At 45.3% G+C, this 19,791-nt stretch overlaps 2 protein-coding genes across 3 annotated transcripts in view; one reads left to right on the top strand and one right to left on the bottom strand.

Moving 5' to 3' along the window:
- Positions 1-19,791, top strand: part of C13H1orf74 (chromosome 13 C1orf74 homolog) — a 132,288-nt gene that overhangs the window by 45,411 nt on the left and 67,086 nt on the right. The gene's annotated exons all lie outside the window — the stretch shown is intronic.
- HSD11B1 (hydroxysteroid 11-beta dehydrogenase 1) overlaps positions 7,373-19,791 on the bottom strand; it is a 48,998-nt gene continuing 36,579 nt past the window's right edge. For both annotated transcript variants that reach the window (XM_070055241.1, XM_070055242.1), the window contains exons 6-7: positions 10,086-10,229; positions 7,373-8,012 (exon numbers count right to left, since the gene is read on the bottom strand). In XM_070055241.1, coding sequence (XP_069911342.1) covers positions 7,795-8,012; positions 10,086-10,229 — 362 coding nt within the window. In that variant the 3' untranslated portion in view covers positions 7,373-7,794. The remainder of the gene's footprint in view (positions 8,013-10,085; positions 10,230-19,791) is intronic.

Raw genomic sequence — 19,791 nt, 5'->3', positions numbered from 1 at the left:
AGAGAGATCTTCCATCCACTGGTTCACCTTCCAAATGGCCAACAGCCAGGGCTGGGCCAGACGGAAGCTAGGAGCTGGAAGCTTCCTCCAGGTGTCCCATGTGGGTTCAGGGGCCCAAGCACTTGGGCCATCCTCCACTGCTTTCCCAGGAGCATTAGCAGGGAGTGGGATGAAAGAGGAGCAGGCGGGACTCAAACCAGCGCCTATTTGGAACACAGACATGAAGGTCGTGGCTGCAGGGGTCTGTGGCATTTTGGTGCTAACTCTCCATGCAGGGTGGGTGCTGATGCCCTTGAGGGAAGTGTGTGGATAGCCTGTGTCTCTGGGAGCCCTGGCTCCCTCTCCTTTCTTGGCAGGGGTAGAAAGATGTCCTGTCACTCTGCTGCTCAACGTGGCCATGCTTGCTGACAGAAAACAAAAGCAAGTTTGACTCAGGTTATCAGAATTTGACTTCGAGTCCTGGAGGAAGGAGAGGCAGTGGACTGGGTCTTCGAGTGGAACAGATTCTGTCACAGAAAGTGAAGGTCAGGGCTGCCAGCGCTGTCGGTGGAGCCCCTCATCCCTCGCAGGCCCGTCAGGAGAGGGGGGCTTGACATTGGTTAATGGGCCCCGAAACACAGCAGCACACGGCCGTGGTGCTGTGCAGCACAGTGGGGGGACTGTGGCTCACAATGCCGCATTCTATTCTGTATAAAGAACTGGAAGGCTCCAAACACCGAGAAAAAGATAAGGAAATCCCAAAGGCTAGTTGCCTGGTATGGATGGTCTAAGCTATGTGCATTTGTTACAGTGTTGCCTTGGACCTCGGAAATATGCAAGGATTCTATGTGGACCCAGAACATAAAAATAAATTGGAAAAAACATAAAGAATACCGGGAGTTTGATAACGAGTGAACGGCTTTGTCCTAACATCGCATTTCTGGAGCTGCCTTCAGCCTTTGCACATCTCAGGTGTGTGGCAGCTAATTCTGTGTGAGCAGCCTCTTGTGCTTTCTCCAGTAATTAAACTTTATATATTTAATATTTAAGAAAATTTTATTCTCCCTCCTCTACTCCGTCCCCCCCCCCCAAAAAAAAAAAAAAAAGAAATTGGACCATGGAAATGGTCAAATGCTGACCATGAGAAAATCAGGGCTTTTTAAACTTTTCCTCTCTGTCGCCTGGGAGAGCTGGTTAAACATTTATCAGCATGTCTCCAGAAGAGACCAAAGGTTTAGTGTAATATTAACCACAAAGATATTGGTTCACAGCCCTCCCTCTCTCCATAAATTCTAATAAATTCTAAGTGGGCAGGTGCAAGGAAAAGCTGAATTATACTGAACTCAGTTTTCCCAAGAGGGCACTTGAAAATTTTGTGGGAAACAGAATAAAAAGATAAATTTATTTTGGTGTAAAAATTTTGAAATCCATGCATGGGAGGAGGTCTTCAAAAATCTCATGGAAAATGTGTATTACAAAAGAGCTGCATGGATTTCAAAATATTTTTGCATCAAAATAAATTTGTCTTTCGATTCCAAGAGCTTTTGTGTTTCTGTTCCTAAGGAGAACTATTTAAGAGTTGAGACTGGAGGCAAAAACTGATTTTAATTTGACGTTGGCCGTAAATTTCTCCTCGGATCACACTCCCATCTCAGCACTCATCTCCTCTCCTCTAGTCAGCTCTCCCGCCTGCGTCCCGTTGACAATCTGCAGGCCTCTGCTCTTACGAGCCTGGCCTCTCGCCCTGTTTGTGTCACCCTCGGAAGCCTGTGGTTCAGGATCTGGCAGAACAGTTGATCACTTGCATGTGGACACTTCCCAGCCATCTCTGGTTCACCAGCTTGGAGCCAGGCACTTCTGTAGATGCTGGGAGGAGGTGGAACTGAGCAGGCGGAATCCCTGCCCTCGCCGGGCCTGCTCTGAAAGATGACGTTTTCCAACCTGCCTCCCGCAAGCTGCTGCCCACTGCAGATGCTCTTCGTTTGATACTGGCACTCACTCCTCCAGCAAGAGGTGGGGTCTGTGTCCCTTCTCCCAAACATGAGAAGGCTACTGTATGCTTGGTCCTAAGACGTGGTCCAACTTCTGCCTCTTCTGGTCTTTTAGGTCCTGTGCCTTTCAAGCCCGGAGGCCCTGTAAGAAATCTGGTAACCCAGCACCTGCGATTTTCAAAGACCACAAAAAGAGCAAGATACCTGAGGCACGTTAGACGTCCCAGGTCCCAGCTCAGGTACCAGACACGTGCATTGCTATAGCTCCTGACCTTTGCACAACCCAGCTGTGCTGAGTGGCCCAGACAGGAACAGTTCCCGCTGATCCCTGCCCAGGTCGCAGATTCTTGAGTGTTGTCTCACGTTTTAAGCCACTAAGTTTGGGGATGAGTTGTTATGCAGCCATAGTAACTGGAACAGGGACAGACAATAAACAAGATAAATGAGCAAAAATATAGGTAATGATAGGAGATAAGAAGGGAAATAAAAAAGCAGGGATGGGACATATAACATGCCGGAGCAGGCAGGTGAGGAAGGCCTCATTGAGAAGCATTTCTCGAGGAAAGGGTTAAAGGAAGTGAGACGTCCCAGGCCTAGAGAAGTGGAGCATGCCTGGCCGGTCCCAGAAATAGGTAGGAGACCAACGTGGCTGGAGAGGAGTGGGGAAGAGGGGGCCCAAGGGGGTGCGTTCTGAGAGTTGAGCAGCCAGATCACGTAGGATTTGTAAATTTCTGTAAGGACTTTGGCCTTTGCAGTGAGTGAGACGTAATCATTGTGGGTTTACAAGGAGGTGGGACATGATTCTGTTTTAATCATGTCACAGTTTTGTATTGGGGCTGCCAGAAGTGAAATTCTGGGCCCAGGGATACGTACTCGTTGACCTGTCTTTGTTGGTAGCTCAAGATTACGAGGAAGTTATTTCCTGAATGTGTTTCCTAGGGCTGCCATCACAAAAAACCACATACAACGGGACTTAAAACAATTGAAGTCTGTTGACTCAGATTTCCATAGGCTTGAAGGCCAAAAATAAGGTGTTGGCAAGGCCATACCCCCTCTGAAGCCTATGAGGAAGAATCTTTTTTCTTCTTCCCACCTTTGAGAATTTTTTTTAATTTAAATAAATTTAAAGGATTTCAATTTATTTATATTTATTTGAGGGGCAGAGAGAGAAAGACACACCCAGGTAGCGCTCCCATCTGTGAGTTCACTCTCCCCTGCCTGCAACAGCCAGGGCTGGGCCAGGCTGAAACTGGGGGCTGTGAACTCAATCCCCGGCTTCACGTGGCTGTCAGGGGCCCAAATGCTTGAGCCGTCACCTCCCAGGGTGCCCGTTAACAGGAATTGAATGGGAATACAGCCAAGACTTGAGCCCAGGCACACCAATACAGGACACAGGAGTCCCAGTCAGTGCCTTGACCACAGGCCAGTGCCCAACCCTGGTGGAGATTTTCAGTCCCTGGCTTTCTTTGACCTGCAGCTGTATTGCTGAACTCTCTGTGTCTGTTGTCATGTGATGCTCTCCCTGTGTGTCTTCCCCTCACATGCTGTCTTCTGAGAAGGACACTAGTCATATGGCCCCTTCTAATCCCCTATGACCTCCTCTTAATCTAAGTAACTATATCTGCAACGACCTGTTTCCAAATAGGGTCACATTTTGAGGTGCTGGGGATTAGGACTTCAGCCTGTCTTTCTCTGGGATACAGTTCAACCCATAACACTGCCATTGTAAGAATCACAGCATAGCCTTGGCAGCTCATGTCAGGAGCCTCGGGTGATCACTGACATCATAAATAAGAGTGTCAATTGTTAAATTAACAGCAGGAGTCACTATGAGAATTAACTGTAAAACCTGTTCTCAAACAGTACTTTATACTATGTGTGTGTGTGGGGGGGTGCAAATTGTGGAAATCTTAGAGTTGGTCTTCTGTATATAAAGTTAATTAGAAATGAACCTTAATGAAGAATGGGATGAAAGAGGGAGTAGGAGGTGGGGCAGGAGTAGGGGTAGGAGGGCGGGTATGGGGGGAAGAACTGCTGTATTCCTAAAGCTGTACCTATGAAATTTGTATTCATTAAATGAAAGCTTTCTTCAAAAAATAAAAAAAAAAAGAATCCCAAGTGTCTTCCTCAAAGGGAAGGCAGTCCTAATTTTGCCAGATCTTAGACGAGTAGCTTACGCTGGTTAGCCTCTCCCTTCTGCACACATGCACACACACTTCCCGCCCCATTCCATATGCCTTGCCATTTCTCCCATGTGAGTACATATAAGTCTGCCTGATCCCTTGTTATCATGCCACAGGGATTTCATAATAGTGACCTCCTATGACTTAAGCATTTTCTTAAGGATAAGGCAATAAAATAGTTTTAAATTTTGGGGGGGATCTCCCTTCTGGGAGAGGTTTACTTTATACCACAAATGTGGTGTTTGTTAAAATTTGTATTTTCCTATCAGTTAATTTCTTTGTGGAGAAAGATTACTTTTGTTAGAAGAGATATTGTTTGGGGGCCTGAAGCTAGAGTCAGAATGGACTGTGCGTAACAAATGAGGAGGAAGAGGGAGCCTGGGAGCCAGGAGGAAGAACCGGTCATCTTGCCCACTCCATTCCAGGTTGCCTTCCTCCTGATCTAAGTAAGGGTATGGTATCTGCAGTGACCTATTTCCAAATAAGGCTCTTTTGAGTTAAGTGATTCAGACTGAATGAATGTAAACCCCCTCTTCCTTCTCTCCTCTGAAGTATTGGGGAGACACTCCATTGCTCACTGATACTTTGTTCGTTTTCGAGTGCTTATAGACTGAATATTTATTTGTTAATGAAATTCATATGCAAAAGCAGAGCTCCTTTACATGATCCCACTCACAAGAAAGGGAGACCAAAAATGCAGACTGGATGTCAAAGAGGAACAAAGTAGATGTTGTACAGCGCAGAGTTTCTGCCATACGTAGCCAATGTCTGTCTTCATGTGGAGACCCTACTACCCGCTAAGGTATAGCTTCCAGAAAAAAGATTTTTTTTTCACATTAATTTCTTCTCTGTGTAATTTTGCCAATGTTTGTGGAAGTGTGCCTTATAATAAAGTTTTTTTTTTACTTCCATTACATTCATAATTTTTCTCGGTGTGAGTTTTCTGATACACAGGCTCACTGATACTTTGAGTGAGAGTGCGATTACTTGTTTTGTGGGTCAGTGTAGGTGAGATGTGCGTGATACATCTCTGGGTCTCACACAGGTGAAAGTAGACATCCTTGTACGTATATTTTTAAGTTTCTGATCCAGGAAGCCAGGAAGACTGGGTCCTCTTAAGTGGAACTTGTCCAGTGACAATGGCCATTGGACTGCTGGTACTCCTGATGCTGGTGCTGCTTGAAGCCCTGCCACTCCTGAGAGCTGAGGACCAGGGGAGTGAGGTTGCAACTGAAGGAGCGCTCTCAAGCGGGCTTCTCGGGAAGGCTGGTAATATCCTGGCTCCCTGAAGGGATCACTGAAACAACCTGCTAATGATGCAAACACGAGTTCACTGCTAACCCAGGTCTGAGCAGGTACGACCTAGATGGACTCACAGCAGCCTCTCAGGGTCGGGAGGGCAGTGTGCGCTATCGGAGTCTAGTTTAAGGTGGGGCCTCCATGTGGTGACTGGATTAGAATTGGGTAAGGACCATTTGGGGTTGGCAAGCACAGTGAAGTCAGAATTTCGAAGTGAGGGTTCAAAATTCCGTCTTCAAAAGTAATAGTTACTTGATGCTATCTATCAAGCATTTTAAAATGGCTTTGCAACATTCATCTTCCCAGGCAATAGTTTCCTGGAATAGTAAAATTATGCTGATAAAGATGGTGGAATTTTAATGTTGTGTTAGTGTTAGTGAAGATAATAACTTATGTGGGTGTAAACAGTTTCAGTTCTCAGACCTACTTTTTAAGATCTTTCACTTTGGATTCTCCAGAAAGCCTCATTTAGAAAGAGGTTTGATCTCTTCCCAGGCAAATTCTAACTCAGCTTTCATATCATCTCTACCCTTTGGTAAAGGAGTTACTGGACCCCCCTCCCCTCACTGTGAAGAGGGGGAGGGTTGAGTTCATTTCTACAAGAGACGGAGGGGAGTTAATCTGATTGGTCAGACGCTGAGACATGTTTTAGACCACATCTTACTGTTGCACAAGAGTGTGTGCATGTGTATTAATGTGCTACCTAGTTAAAAACAAACTTCAGGGCTTTGGTTTATTCCCTTGCATGTAGGTGCACTTAGGTCTCTCCCATTCCCTTGCACTGGGCATAGTGTGGGAAGTCCAGCATTTACATCCTCAGATCTAGCTCCTTGACCGCATGGCTGCTGAGCCTAGCAGAATCCAGTCTGTTCTGCTGCCCGTTTGGATTTAGAGGTGAGAGAAGGAAACGTTTTCCATGCTTCCATGGTCCCATGTCGCTTACCATAGAAACCATTATTCAGGGGCACTGGGCTCCTGCTGGATACACTCTATCCATTCCTGCAGGACACCATCCAACACCCTCCATTCTTTTCCACCTACTTTGTGCACAGGGAAGCTGACCTGTGTGATCTCTACCAATCCACTCCCTTGCCTGACTGTTCAGCTAATGAGAAGTACCAGTCAGAGATCAGCGGGAAGGAAATGAGTGGGATTGGGGTGTTTATTTCCCAGATAACTCCTTCAAGTTCCATGATGTGCTGGCTGCATTCCTTATCCAAATGTCAAAGCTTCTGTCACATGCCACCCTCCAAATGGATATCTCTATCCAGGGTTTCTTGTAACAGTTCTTTCCTTTTGACCCTCTAGACCTTGGGGTAGGACTAGCTGCAATGAACCCTGAAATATTGCACTAATCCTTATAATTTCTCTATGCCCTGCTCACACTATTATAAGTGGGCCTCTTGTTTATTAAGCTCTATTAAAATTACTCAGTACGAGGGCCATCTCTTACCTGGCCATTGTGGAGCTTTGCTGAGTTGTTAAGATAGTTGATATTTTGTTTCTTATTTGGTTGTAGTCAGGCGATGTCTAGCAAGTACTTGATAAATTTTGTTGAATGAATGACTAAACAAGTGAGTGGTAGCACTTGAACTCCAATCCCTCCCCTCCCAGCTTCCGATATACAGCTGAGCATTCACATGTAAAGTATACGTGGTTGATGAATTCTGAGAGCAATAAACAGACATAGGTTCTGTGACTCAGACCTTAAGGACTTAACACTTCTCTGGGTTTGCCCAAGTGGTTTGTGCCCAGGTGTCTTCCTTTACAGGGAAGCAATGTTCAATAATATACTGAGTATTTGAAATACACAGTCGTGATGAAGATAAGCTGTCCACCAAATGAGGAGCAGTGTGATTTCTTCATCTCAAGAACAGAAAGAAAGTTCAGACTAGAAAATAAGACTTGAACATCAAAAAATTTCATTTGTAAAATTTATGATTTTGAAAGGCTCATACTGAATGAACTCAAATTATAGCTACCAGTTCTGAATGTGTAAAGTTTATGTGACCTTTATTGTAATTAATATTGTACTAAGCATCATCATATTATATATATATAAGAGGTAAATTTGATGTTACTATTTTGTAATGATGCCTATGGTTACTGTCGGTTTCACACCTGCAGGCTGCAGTGTTTCATAGCATTGATTGTAATTACATTTCCACTGCGCAAGTGTTAGAGGGACTCATTTCAGTTGTGAGATGTGACCAGTGAACCGCATGTCTCTGGGGGACACCCTAGTTAACCCTCGGTGAAGATGCTTCCACGGGTAGAGCTCACATAAATATTGGGCAGAACAGTCTCAAGATCCCTCACCATGCCCAACCCTAAGGGAGTTCCTAGTTGTTTACTAATTTGCTTATATCAAATTTCCTTAAATGGAGAAATTCTATGAGCCTCTTCCCTGGGTTTCCCAGCAGGAGAGGGGTCCACTGTAAGTTGCCGTAATACACTTCGTCTTGGCGGAGAGCTCCCCCTTTGATGATCTCCAGGGCACATTCCTCCTTCGGAGCTGCCTTCATATCGATTTTACCAGAAACTTCCTTCATGGCCGTGTCTGTAGAAGGACAAGGGAAGAGCGATGTTGTGCAAGACCAGTGGAGGTACATGACGGGAGACCTGTAGACACCAGCAGTTGTTGGCCAGTGCTTACCCTGTAAGCCTCACAGACCCTAGAATGAATACCTGGACACTGGGTAGGTTTACAGCCTGCTGAGCAAACACAGGTCTTAGTGTTAATAGGGGCCCTGACTACCTGTATGGAGGTTTGTGGAGGTAATTAGAAGTGATTAGTTGAGGGACCTGTACTGTGGTATAGTAGGCTAAGCCTCTGCCTGTGGCACCTGCACCCATCCCATATGGGCATGGGTTTGTGTCCCGGCTGCTCCTCTTCCAACCCAGCTCTCTGCTATGGCCTGGGAAAGCAGCAGATGATGGCCCAGGTCCTTGGGCCCCTGCACCCGAGTGAGCGACCCTCAAGAAGCTCTTGGCTCCTGGCTTCGGATCAGCCCAGCTCCAGCTGTTGCGGCCATTTGGGGAGTGAACCAGTGGATGGAAGACCTTTCTCTCTGTCTCTCCCTCTGTCTGTGACTCTGCCTCTCAAATAAATAATAAATAAATAAATCTTTAAAAAACTTTTTTTTAAAAAGAAGGGATTAGTTGGGAGATCCAAATCATGCTCTTCTCTTGGGTATTTTGGTTTGAATGAAAGAGTAAAGTGGGTGGGGGGAGGGGGACAAAATAAGGACATGAGTCACCTGATGACCCCATGCCTGATGAGACCTTTCCGTGTGCAGAAGCCGAGTGCTGTTTGATAATGACTTACCCGGAAGGGGAGAGGGAGACAAGAACCCAGGATTTTGCTCCTTTGTCACCAATGAGAAAGCTAATTTTTCCTTCTCTCTCCTTCCACGTTTTCATAGCCTTCTTGAGGAGATTCTCTTGTCTCTATACTTGATTGTTCTATTGTCTCTTGTTCTGTAACTATTACTCAATTACTTAAAAAGTTGTTTATTTAAGAGGGGAGAGAGAGAGAACACACTCCCAACCACTGGTTCACTCCCCAAATGCCTGTAACAACTGGGGGCCGAAGGCAGGAGCTAGGAACTCAGTGCAGACCGCCCATGGACATCAAGAATACAATTGCTTGAACCATCAGTTCTGCATCCCAGAGTCCACATTAGCAGGAGGCAGGAATCTGGAGCTGGAGAAGGGTATACAACCCAGGTATTCTGATACGGGGTACAGCCGTCCTAACAGGCACCTTAACTGCTAGACCAAATGCTTGCCTTTCAATGATTTTTTAAATAAAAATTTCTTATAGTACCTGCCCCATGTTTTAGATGAACTTTTGTCTAGACTTACAGAGAGTTGTGAAAACTGTACAAAGTACACCTTGTATATTTAACCCTGTTTCCTGTTATTTATGATTGTCACATCATAAATAACCATTGTGCAATGGATGAAGAAGAGATACAGTAGAATGGATACAATCTTATTAAAGACCCTGTTTTTTTCCAGTCATTTCCTTTTATCTTCTAGATTCTGTCCATGATTGCACCTAGCACTAATTTTTTATTTTTCCTCCAATCTGTTACAGTTCTTTATTCTTTTCTTTTTTCTTATGGCCTTGACACTTTTGTAGAATATTGATCAATTGTCTTGTGACTGTTCCTCAATTTAGGTTTGTCCCTTTCCTCTTATGATAAGGTTATGTGCTTTTGGAAAGAATATCACAAAAATCATGTTGTGTTCTTCTCAGTGTATCATATCAAAGAATTCGTGATATCAGCATGTCTTATTACTGGTAACGTTATTAAGAAAAACAAATTTATATTCTTAAGGCTCATATGGAAAAATAATGACCATAAAGACATAGGTGCTCAGAGAAGGGTCAGGTGATGGGTGTGGTGTCACTCAGCCAAGCTGGTGGTCAGAGTTGGGAAGCAGATTCAGAGAGTGGTGAGAGGCTCCACTAGCGATGGATGTGCTTCATTCAATGACAGGGTATTTTCTGTCTCTGATCCTTAGTGCACTATACATGAGTCAAGGAGTCCAGCACTCCCTTTACCCACCACGGTGAGGCAGACAGTCCATCCACAGGTCATTTATTTCAATGTGCTAGCCTTACCTGTGTCTATGAGGCCAAGGACACAGAGAGTGATTGACACATTGACGTTGGTGAGCCAGTGTTCCTTCCTGATAGCGGAGAAAAAGCCATCCAGAGCAAACTTGCTTGCAGAATAGGGAGCAATCAAGGGATGAGCTATTTTCCCTAAACAGTAAAGAAATAGGTTAACAAGGTGATCCATTTCAGCTTCCACCCTACAGCAGACTTCATAACCCCTTTAGGGTTTTCTTACCCTTTGAATCTTGGTTTTTCACTATCCCTTATAGAAATCATCCTTCTGTGTTGGACTTGTGAAAGGACAATCATTAAGACACCGAAGGCTTGTGGTGTGGGGTGGGTTGCAGGGCAATCTTCACTGAAGAGGGCTTGTTTAGATTTTTAGTAAGGGTGGTAAGTAAGCTGGACAGTAGAACCATGCAGTCCCACAGCTGCAGGCTCTTCTGCCTGTGACCCAAGGAAGCCAGGGATTCAAGGGTTTGATGAGAGCTCTGTGCTCAGTCTGCTCATTGATCATGGAGAGAGTATGCGTACACAAAGGCGATAAACCATCTTATCATCGGGAATTTGTACCCAGAATCCCTGCCACCCCCCTTTAAAATGTTCATCAGCCTGATTAATTTCCACACTTTTTTTTTTAAAGGATATGTGACATACATCTTAAAAGATAACCTATTCTTTATACCCATTCCAAGAAGAGGAAGTAGAAGTAGACTGAGACTACAATCTTTGTTGACCCCAGCTATAAAAGCACTTAAAAACTGTTGTCCGCTAATTCTAGAATCTGGGTCATTTTAGGATTCAGTTGTATTGTATCTGGCCATATTGTGAATGCCAAATTGTAGAGTATATGGATTCTATCCTATCCTTCCAAAGAATGTGTGTGTGTGTGTGTGTGTGTGTGTGTGTATTTTAAGTGATTAGCTAACAGGTGAAATTCTGTATTTCTTGCAGTAGGTACCAGCTTAAATCACTGTGCAATTATCTGAATCCTAATGTAGCTGCATGGTCTCTGCAATGCCCATGTGTAGCTCAAGGGACAACCAGAGATTTGGGCAGAAATTATATATAGATTTCTATGCTTCCCCACTGTGGCTCTCTCCTTTCCAGCATCTTTCTCTCATCCCCTTATTTTCCCCTGTATAGTAACCCCATCCACTTCCTTCTAGATCTTCAAGCTAGTAATATGGCAATTTTTTTTATCCCAGATTGAGCACTGATTAGGGCTGCCCTCAGGCATAAAACTATAAAATTGGAGAGCTTGACTAGTTCATCCTTTTCCAAGTGTCAACAGCCATCCAGTTTCTCTTTGTCTTGGTGTATTCTCCACACCACCTTTCAATGGTCACCTCTTTCAATGGTTGTTTCCTGTGTTTTGTCAGAAGTTTATAGTTGTTATCTGCCTTTCAGATACCGGGATTGGAACCTCTGTGTTTCTACGTGTGATGTATTTGTGTGCCAAATCGATGAACAAAGGATGATTCTCCTGTTCAATAAAGATGTTAGGAAAATTGGTGGACTAATGGGAAAAATGAAGTTAGCTTCTTGTTTTATATCCTATATCAAAGAAACTCTAGATGGAAAATTCTGACAGTGTTGTTTACCCCACATCCATTTCTCCCTCATTTGTGATAGAATCTGTTTGTATTTAGGACATCAATGGGCTCAGGTAAAAATTCTCATCTGCCCTAGAGTCCCTTGCTCTAGTGGCCTTGAGATCGAATTCTGGTTGATGAGAAACCTAATAGAGGAGATTTCCAGGAAAGATTGATTTCTGGATGGGTAAATGGATTCAGGTGATAAGCAGCTTTCACATTTTGGCCTTCTGCTGTATTCCTAAATAAATGGCATGTGAGTTGCCTGTAACTATTGCAGTCATTTTCTGAGCCTCAGAAAAAGTGAAATATCAAGGACAGGGACACAGGAATATGGAGCAAACTGGGATTCATGATACTGTAAGTTGACCAAACCACTCCTGAACTTGTGATCTGAGGAGAGGGAACCTCTATTTGTTAAGCCACTGTAGGCGGGGTTTTGTTACATGTGCAACAGAATGCAATTTCTGACTGACATAAAATTAATTCAGTTAGGAGTGGCCATTTGGCCTAGTGGTTATGATGCTGCTTGTGGTACTTGCATCTCATGTCAGAGTGTCTGGGTTCAGTTCGCAGCCGTGCTGTCAATTTCCAGCTTTCTGCAAATGCGCACCCTGGGAGGCAGCAGGTGATCTGTTTAATCCTATTCTTCTTACTCATTTTTGATACAGAACTCAGCTTGTGGCACATTTTGGATGCATGAGACTTAAGGAGAATTTTGTTGGAGCTTCTTTGTTTTTTTCTGGGCGAGTTCTTTGTTTTTCTGGGCAAGTTTCTGAGAGTGACATCCTCTTTCTCTCTTATGGACGGGTGTGTGTGCATGGCTATGAGAGCTGGCGCTGCTACAGCTATCTCACTGTTAGCCTGAGGATGAAAACACATATGGACAAGAACAGGGGCTAGAGAATCATGGGGACGTGCAGTGGGAGCCAAGTCAACTGTGAAACCACCCTACATCTGAACTTCAGTTATGTCAATAATTTTCTTTATTTTTTATACAAAAAAAATAGGTCCAAATCAATTCTAGGAACAGCGTAGTAGTTAAAAGTATGAGCTCAAGAGTTAGATGACCCAACTAGGTATGCCATTTCTTAGCTGTAATATGTAGATAATAACTTTACCAAGCTAACACTGTGGGGAGCAACTCGGACTAAACTGTTACTCGAATTAAGACTTATTCTATGCATCTGCTCTCCCACAATATGGCGCTGGGAGAGGAGGAAACAGCTTCTACACAGCTGCCTCCAGTTCAACCAATAAACAGCAGGACCTGCTCCTGATTGGAGGAGAGCAGCGTACTCGGCGTGTGGGTAGCAGAGTTGGGATTGGTGGAAGAGGACTATAAAGGAGGAGAGAGACAACATGCACCGGGAACACCTGAGCAGCCCCCGAGAGAGCCGGCCGGCGGTGTGCCGCTCCCCCGCGGAAGTGGGGAAAGTGGCAGGGGGAACCGCCCTTCCACGGAGGTGGAAGGGACGGTAGCCAACCCGGGAAGAACCAGCAGCAAACCCGGGGAGGGCTGAGCAGACAAAAGAACAGCGCAGGGTCCTGTGTCGTTCCTCCACGAAGAGGGGGAGCGACAAACACAATCCATGTGACATGTGTAGCACAAACTCCAACGCAGAAAAAGTGTTCAGAAAATACAGTTATCATTAGTATTAGTAATGATAAAGATATCAACGTGGCATTTAATGTGTTTGTCCAGGTGGCAATGAAGATGCAGAAGCAAGAGACTATGTTAAGCCATAGACTGGTTCCTGTAGCAGTGATTTTTTTGTGCAACTCACGGAGCACAATGCGTCCTATTTCCTATCCTTAATTTTCCTTAAATTATGCTCAAGGCACAAAGGAGAAGTCTTAAGTGGTCTTGCAGGAGAAAAGCAGAGAAAGGTGAGAGAAGAGAGAACAGGAAAGAGTAAGTAGAGGGAGAGAGTCATTGAAGGAGCCAGGCATGGCAAAAGACTTCCTGAAAAGGTCACAATGTAGATGCATAGTTTAACAACTTGAAAAACAGTGAAAAACAATACTGAATGGACTAGACAAAGACACCGCAAAATTTTTAGCCTTTAGTATGAAGATTGTACTTGAGGCACACACCATTACACAATTATCTGTGGCTACAACTGTCACCGACATTTATCATGACTGTATTTTGTCTTTCAGATTTCATGACTTACCATTGACCTTACACGTTTAGATTAGTACTTCTCAAATTCAGTGTTCTTGAGGACCATGCATGGATCAGCCTGTTAAACTGAAGATTTAAGCCCATTCCGCACATTTGCATCCCACCAAGGTTTTTCTAGCTTTTGCTCTGGCATAGACTACAGTATCAAAGAGCTCAGCAGGAAAGAGTGACTTTAGCCATAAATGGTATTTATAGTGGGTATTGAGGGTTGGTTTGGGGCAGGTGAAGTGTGGTTGCTGAAGCCTGTTCAACCTCATCTAGGAACCCCTGAAGAAATGGGACAGGAAGGCCTTTGGAAGGGAAGTCCCACAGTGACAGCTGCAGGAGGCGTGGAGGAATTATCAGTTTTGAAGTCGCTTTATTATTTTTTTTATTTGACAGGTAGAGTTATAGACAGTGAGAGAGACAGAGAGAAAAGTCTTCCTTCTCTTGGTTCACTCCCCAAATGGCCGCTACAGACGGTGCTGCGCTGATCTGAAGCCAGGAGCCAGGTGCTTCCTCCTGGTCTCCCACGCGGGTGCAGGGGCCCAAGCACTGGGGCCATCCTCCACTGCCTTCCCAGGCTACAGCAGAGAGCTGGACTGGAAGAGAAGCAACCAGGACTAGAACCCGGCGCCCATATGGGATGCCGATGCTGCAGGCAGAAGATTAACCAAGTGAGCCACGGCGCCGGCCCCCGCCCCGCCCTTTTTTAAAATTTTATTTATTTGACAGGTAGAATTATGGACTGTGTGTGTGTGAGAGAGAGAGAGAGAGAGAGAAAGGTGAAATTTCTTTAAAGACCAAACTTAGGATGACATGGGAAAACATGGCTCCCCCAGGGTCATTTCCAGTCCTGCCCCACATGACAACCTGAAGTAGTGAGTGTATGCCCCTGTGTTCCCAGGACTCCAGAGAAAATACCATCCGCAACTCCTGCCAAGTCACAGGAAAAACTACGAGTGTCCCAGATGGGCCTCCAAAATCCAGGAAGGCACCCAGCAGAATAGTCAGATTGGATCCCCAAAGGATTAGGCAGCATCAGTGAGCTCTGAACACTTGCCAGGACTAGAGGAGGCCCATCCATAACAGCTGAGTTCCTGCCAAAATAAGACCTTTCCTACTCTTGCCTTTTCTTCCCTCTATTCTCCCCTTTCTATAACCCAAGAGAGGCTGGAGAGAAAATGAGTGGGGTGGGGGAGGAAAGGCCAAAAGTGCGCCCTTTCCTACCCCAAGTTTCCTAACAGTAGGTTCCAGCTTGACACAGGGAGAAGTTTGTGTTCAAGTAAAATGACTAGGCATTTTACCTACTAAAGTGAAACTGCTCTTGAGACTGGCATCCATCCGAGGACCTTTTATTGTCCTAGAGTGACCTGAAAAGTGTTGCTGCCTGCCCTAGATCACATTCAGGTTCAGGGAGAGCTGCCCATAGAACAGGTTTGAACAGGCAGGTTTGATCTTCCCTACAAGATCCATGTGTTCACCTGTCGGTGGAAAAACTGTGCCAGAGTCTGAAGTTCATTAAATAAAATCAGTAAGTAAATAAATGTGCTGTTTTAAAACACACAAGGCTGTTCTGAAAATGAAGGGATTAGAAGGCTAAATGCTTTTGCCCAAGGTTAAGTTTTGGTGTGTTTCGGGGGAGAAAAAGCCGTCACTGCAGAATAAACAAGTGGCCGCTAGATTGTTCTTCTGGGGAGTTGCAGACCACAAGGGAATAGAGCTATTGGGGACCATACTTTCTGAAGCAAAACATGGGACATGGCGTCTGACAAGTATGAGCGCAGACATGGTGCTAAATGGGACAGAATGTTTGCAATTAGCTCTGTCCCAGAAATGCTGGGACTTAGCCACTGTAGAAACGGCAAGAGCCAGAGAGCTGGCAGAGAAGCCACGCTCTGAGGCTTGTTAGCTGTGCAGAAGAGGTCAAAGGGAGGCCTGGGTGCTTTTGTTCATCCTCTCCCCACCCTCCATCTTCAGCTGCCTTGCTGAGATTTTGAAATGATTTCCATTTCAAAGGCGGATGTTAAACTAGTCTAATTGAATGTTCAGAAGAAAGTGCGCAGGATTGAAAGGCTTCGTTCCTGCAGCCTTCAGACTTACAGAGCAACCCCACCCGGCAAACAGGCCACATCCTCTACTGAGCTAGCCCTAATTTGAGGCTCACCAGGCCCAAGGCTGGAAACTCATCCTGGATCCTGACCTCCCCCTTTCCCGCAGTGTTCCTAAGTGTTTCCTCAGCTGGGACCCTCGTAGTCTCAACTCTACAACTGTTGGGGTTGGGTCTGGTTCTGAAGATACCTCTACCTCCTCCAGGCCCTGGAAGACCTAAGGTATCATCATAAATACCGAGACAACCCACAACCCAGTGATGCTTATTAAAGCAATGGGGATAAATGGAATTGTTAAGGGAGAATTTGTTAGAGGATTTAGGATGGAAGAATCCAGAGGAAACCAACAATGAAAGTTGGGGAGATGACGAGCGACTGAAAAACCTGCGTAAGGTCAGACAGCTGAAAAAACCCAGGGGAGTGTTTTGACTGAAGAAAGGAGAGACCGTGGTGTTGAAATAATCCAAAATGCTGAAGAGAGAAGTAAGATAAAACCTGTTACTAAATTTCTCAAGGGGACTTTGGCTAGAACATTTCTGTGCAGTGTCTGTGTAAGAGGATATAAAGTGTGGTTCCTCTTATTGTCTTAGGGTATCAGCACATCTAGGCAAATGTAAAAGAAAAGATGTGAAGAACCACTGCAGCTGAAGAGTGGGCCCAAACCAGTTCTACCAGCACTGCCGCATCCGTGCTGGGAGAGGGGAGAGCCTGCCACGGCTCAGGGGAAGCAGGTGCATCCTCCTCATCTTAAGCCACCCAAGAGGGGCTTCAAGAGCACCATTTGGAGAACTTTCCAAGTGTCCCTGGGAATTTGGGTGCTGGGATTTGCCTCACATCTGAAATTCTATAGGCAAGAGGCTGGACTGAAACTGCCCTCACCTGAGAACAAAGCTGAGTGCATGGAGAGATCAACTATATCCATCAATTGCAGTCTTCTTGGAGATCAAATGTTGATCCTGTGGAAGACGTCTGGTCAAGAGTCACCTCTCCAGGCACGAGGGGTAGACTGGGCTGCAAGGGTTGGACTGATAGAAGCCCTGGAGCTGAGGAGGAGCTGAACTGAAATAATGGGCTATTAGAGGCATTGCTGTCACCAGGAGAACAGGATCCTACAGGGGATCTCTGATGAACCCATGAAAAAGCTTTCACCCCACCCCAATCCCCTGTTCATATCTCTTCCAAGTCTCTAGACTCTAGGATGGGGATTCTTTTTCCCTTTGGAAATAATTTCCAACTTACAGAAAAGTTGCAATATGAGTAAATAGTCCTTTTTTTTTTTTTTGAGCACTTTGAGGATAATTGCTATAATTGAGGTCATTGCTGATCTCATGTCCCATGCACCCTGTACTCGTCAGCTTTTTGTCACTATAACGAAATACCTGTGGCAGTTAACATTATAAACAGAAAAGGTTTGGTTTTGGCTCCAAGTTCCAGAGGTTCACACCCTAAGATTGGGCAGCCCCATTGGTTGGATATTTAACGAGGGATTCTTGCTTCGAGAATCCTGAGGGTGCACAAAGCATCACAGGGCAAGAGGAAGCACACTCATCTTTGTGGTCTCTTATAAAGCCACCAGGATTTAATCATGGGGACTCCCTAACTGCTAAACCTAATCCAATGGTCTCCCAAGGGCTCCACCTCCAAACCTGAAAATTGGATTAAGTTTCTATCCTCTTAGTACCAGTGACTTAATACTGTGCAGACCAAGTCTTTAATACAAGGACTTTTAAGGGACATTCAACATCCATACTAATACACAAACCATAGCACCTCCAAATGCTGTAATTTTCATTTTTTCCGGGACACTTTTCTATATAGCCAGAGTACAACCATCAATACAAGGGAAGTAACTAATGAGTTTACTAGGGCTGCCTTAACAAATTACGGCAAGCTGGATTGCCTAAGACAACAGAGATCTAATCTCTCACAGTTCCAGAGACCAGAAGCCTGAAATCAAGGCTAGGACAAGCTCCATCCAAAGTCTCTGGAGAGAATCCTTTCCTCTGTCAGCACTCCTTGTGGCTCCAACACCCCAATCTCCTCCTCTGTTTCCACCCAGCCTTCACCCCTCTCCCTCTGTCTGTGTCAGCCCTTCTCTTATAAGGATATCGGTTTGGATTCGGAGTACCTTAGAAATCCAGGATGTGCTCCTCTCATATCTTTAACTTCATTACACCTGCAAAGATTCTTTTTCCACAGTCAGGATCACGTTCACCATTCAGGGAGTTAGGATGTAGATATATCTTTTGTGGGGGGGGCACCATTCACCCTACTACAGTAACACTAATATATCCATTTCATCTAATTCACAAACCCATTGAAATTTGGACACATGTCCCACTGATCTTTATAGCAAAAGGAGCCAGTCAAGGATCACATTGCATTTAGCTGGCATGGCTTTTGGATCCTCTTCAACTTGGAATGAATTTCCCAATATTTCTGTGACTTTCTTGACCTCGACCCTGTTGAAGAGTACAGCCTGAAATTTTGCAAAGCTGATACTCTGGGGCTGGCTCATACTGGATCATGAGAACTAATTTTTAAATATTCATGAATTTTGCAAACAAGTTGATGTCATGTGGATGTGGCCACTGTGGGAGCATTTCCACTATGGAAATGGTGCAATGTCGCTCCCCGTCTTCATGGAGGAACGACACAGGACCCTGCGCTGTTCTTTCGTCTGCTCGGCCCTCCCCGGGTTTGCTGCTGGTTCTTCCCGGGTTGGCTACCAACCCTTCCACCTCCGTGGAAGGGCGGTTCCCCCTGCCACTTTTCCCCACTTCCGCGGGGGAGCAGCACACCGCCGGCCGGCTCTCTCGGGGGCTGCACAGGTGTTCCCTCAGATGTTCCCCTTAGATGTTCCTGGTGCATGTTGTCTCTCTCCTCCTTTATAGTCCTCTTCCGCCAATCCCAACTCTGCTACCCACATGCCGAGTACGCTGCTCTCCTCCAATCAGGAGCAGGATCAGCTCCTGGAGGTCATCACTCAAGTTGGCAAGAGGCAGCTGCGTAGAAGCTGTTTTCTCCTCTCCCAGTGCCATATTGTGGGAGAGCAGATGCATAGAATAAGTCTTAATTCCAGTAACTCAGTCCAGTCCGAGTTGCTCCCCACAGTGCAATTCAGGTTTTTTATTTGCTTTTTCTGGAGAGCTGGTTATTAAACATTTACCAGCACACCATGAAGAATGTCCTTCAATTTAGATTTGTCTCATATTTCCTGGTGATTCTGGTGAGACTCTGTGTTTTTGGCAAGATAATAGAAGTAATTGACTCCTTCACATTGTTGCATCTGATCTCAATTTACACCATTACTGATGATGAACCTTAATCATCTGATGTAGGTGGTATCAGGTTTCTTCACTGTAAAAATCATTCATTTTTTCCCTTGTGATCGAATGTTTTGTAGCGTGGTCCTTCCTTCTTCTTCTTCTTCTTCTTTTTTTTTGTCAGGCAGAGTTAGTGAGAGAGAGAGAGACAGAGAAAGGTCTTCCTTCCGTTGGTACACCCCTGAAATGGCTGCTACGGCCTGCGCACTGCGCTGATCCAAAGCCAGGAGCCAGGTGCTTTTCCTGGTCTCCCATGTGGGTGCAGGGCCCAAGCACTTGGGCCATCCTCCACTGCCTTCCTGGGCCAAAGCAGAGAGCTGGACTGGAAGAGGAGCAACCGGGACAGAACCGGCGCCCCAACCAGGACTAGAACTCAGGGTGCAGGCGCCGCAGGCGGAGGATTAACCTAGTGAGCTTATACCTTTCCTGCCACTGCCCTGGGATCAACAGTTTCTGCAAGAAGCATTTGTTCCTTCTGATAAAGAATGATATTTAGAAAATAGGATGTGG

This window comes from Oryctolagus cuniculus, chromosome 13 (genome assembly GCF_964237555.1).
Source record: "Oryctolagus cuniculus chromosome 13, mOryCun1.1, whole genome shotgun sequence".
Classification (NCBI taxonomy): Eukaryota; Metazoa; Chordata; class Mammalia; order Lagomorpha; family Leporidae; genus Oryctolagus; species Oryctolagus cuniculus.
The sequence above is the reverse complement of the archived record's forward strand: the minus strand, read 5'-3'. Positions and strand labels throughout refer to the sequence as shown.